This window comes from Myotis davidii, unplaced genomic scaffold (assembly GCF_000327345.1).
Source record: "Myotis davidii unplaced genomic scaffold, ASM32734v1 scaffold665, whole genome shotgun sequence".
NCBI classification, from domain to species: domain Eukaryota; kingdom Metazoa; phylum Chordata; class Mammalia; order Chiroptera; family Vespertilionidae; genus Myotis; species Myotis davidii.
This window is the reverse complement of record NW_006296410.1, coordinates 483,820-484,416: the sequence shown is the minus strand read 5'-3', so window position 1 is coordinate 484,416 and position 597 is coordinate 483,820. Positions and strand designations below refer to the sequence as shown.

Below are 597 nucleotides of genomic sequence, written 5' to 3'. Positions count from 1 at the left end.
CTGGGAGCTGGTGACCTTCCAGAAAGTCTGGGTGGGGGGCCAGTCCGTCCGACTCAGACCCCGTACCTTCCGCCAGCTCTCTCTCGATCCGCTTCAGCTCATCTTGCCTCTTCTTCTCCTCGGCGGCCACTCTCCTCTCCTCCTCCGCCCGGGGCTTCAGGTAACCTGCCGGGCAGCGGGGAGGGCACTGCCCGTGACCTTCCTCCCGAGACGCCCTGCAAGCAGCTAACCCCGCGCAGCCCCCCTTCCGGGCGCTAGGAACCCCTGGACCTGCCGTTCCTTCTCCTTTACCGCCATGACGGGCAAGGCCTGCAGGTCGCCCCTCAACAGGGAGCCCCGCCCAGAGAGGGCGACAGGGCCCCACTGCCCAGGGCCTGGATTCGGACCGCAGCTCGCGCCCACCCAGCTGTCAACCACCACCGGTTTCCAGGCCCTCGGTGTTCTCAGAACCCCTCCCCCAGGTTCCCAGGGTCTCCCCCCCGGATTCCCAGACTCCCAGGCCCCGGTTTCCAGGCCCCCCAGGTTCCCAGGGTCCACCCCCGGTTTCCAGGCCCCGCGGAATCCCAGACCCCCAGCCGCCGGTTTCCAGGACCCCCA

At 68.8% G+C, this 597-nt stretch overlaps 1 protein-coding gene across 1 annotated transcript in view; it reads right to left on the bottom strand.

The window, feature by feature from the left end:
• ATP5I (ATP synthase, H+ transporting, mitochondrial Fo complex subunit E) overlaps positions 1-597 on the bottom strand; it is a 4,929-nt gene that overhangs the window by 284 nt on the left and 4,048 nt on the right. Inside the window, exon 3 of the mRNA XM_015568928.1 lies at positions 67-406. Within this exon, the coding sequence (XP_015424414.1) occupies positions 67-406 (340 nt within the window). The remainder of the gene's footprint in view (positions 1-66; positions 407-597) is intronic.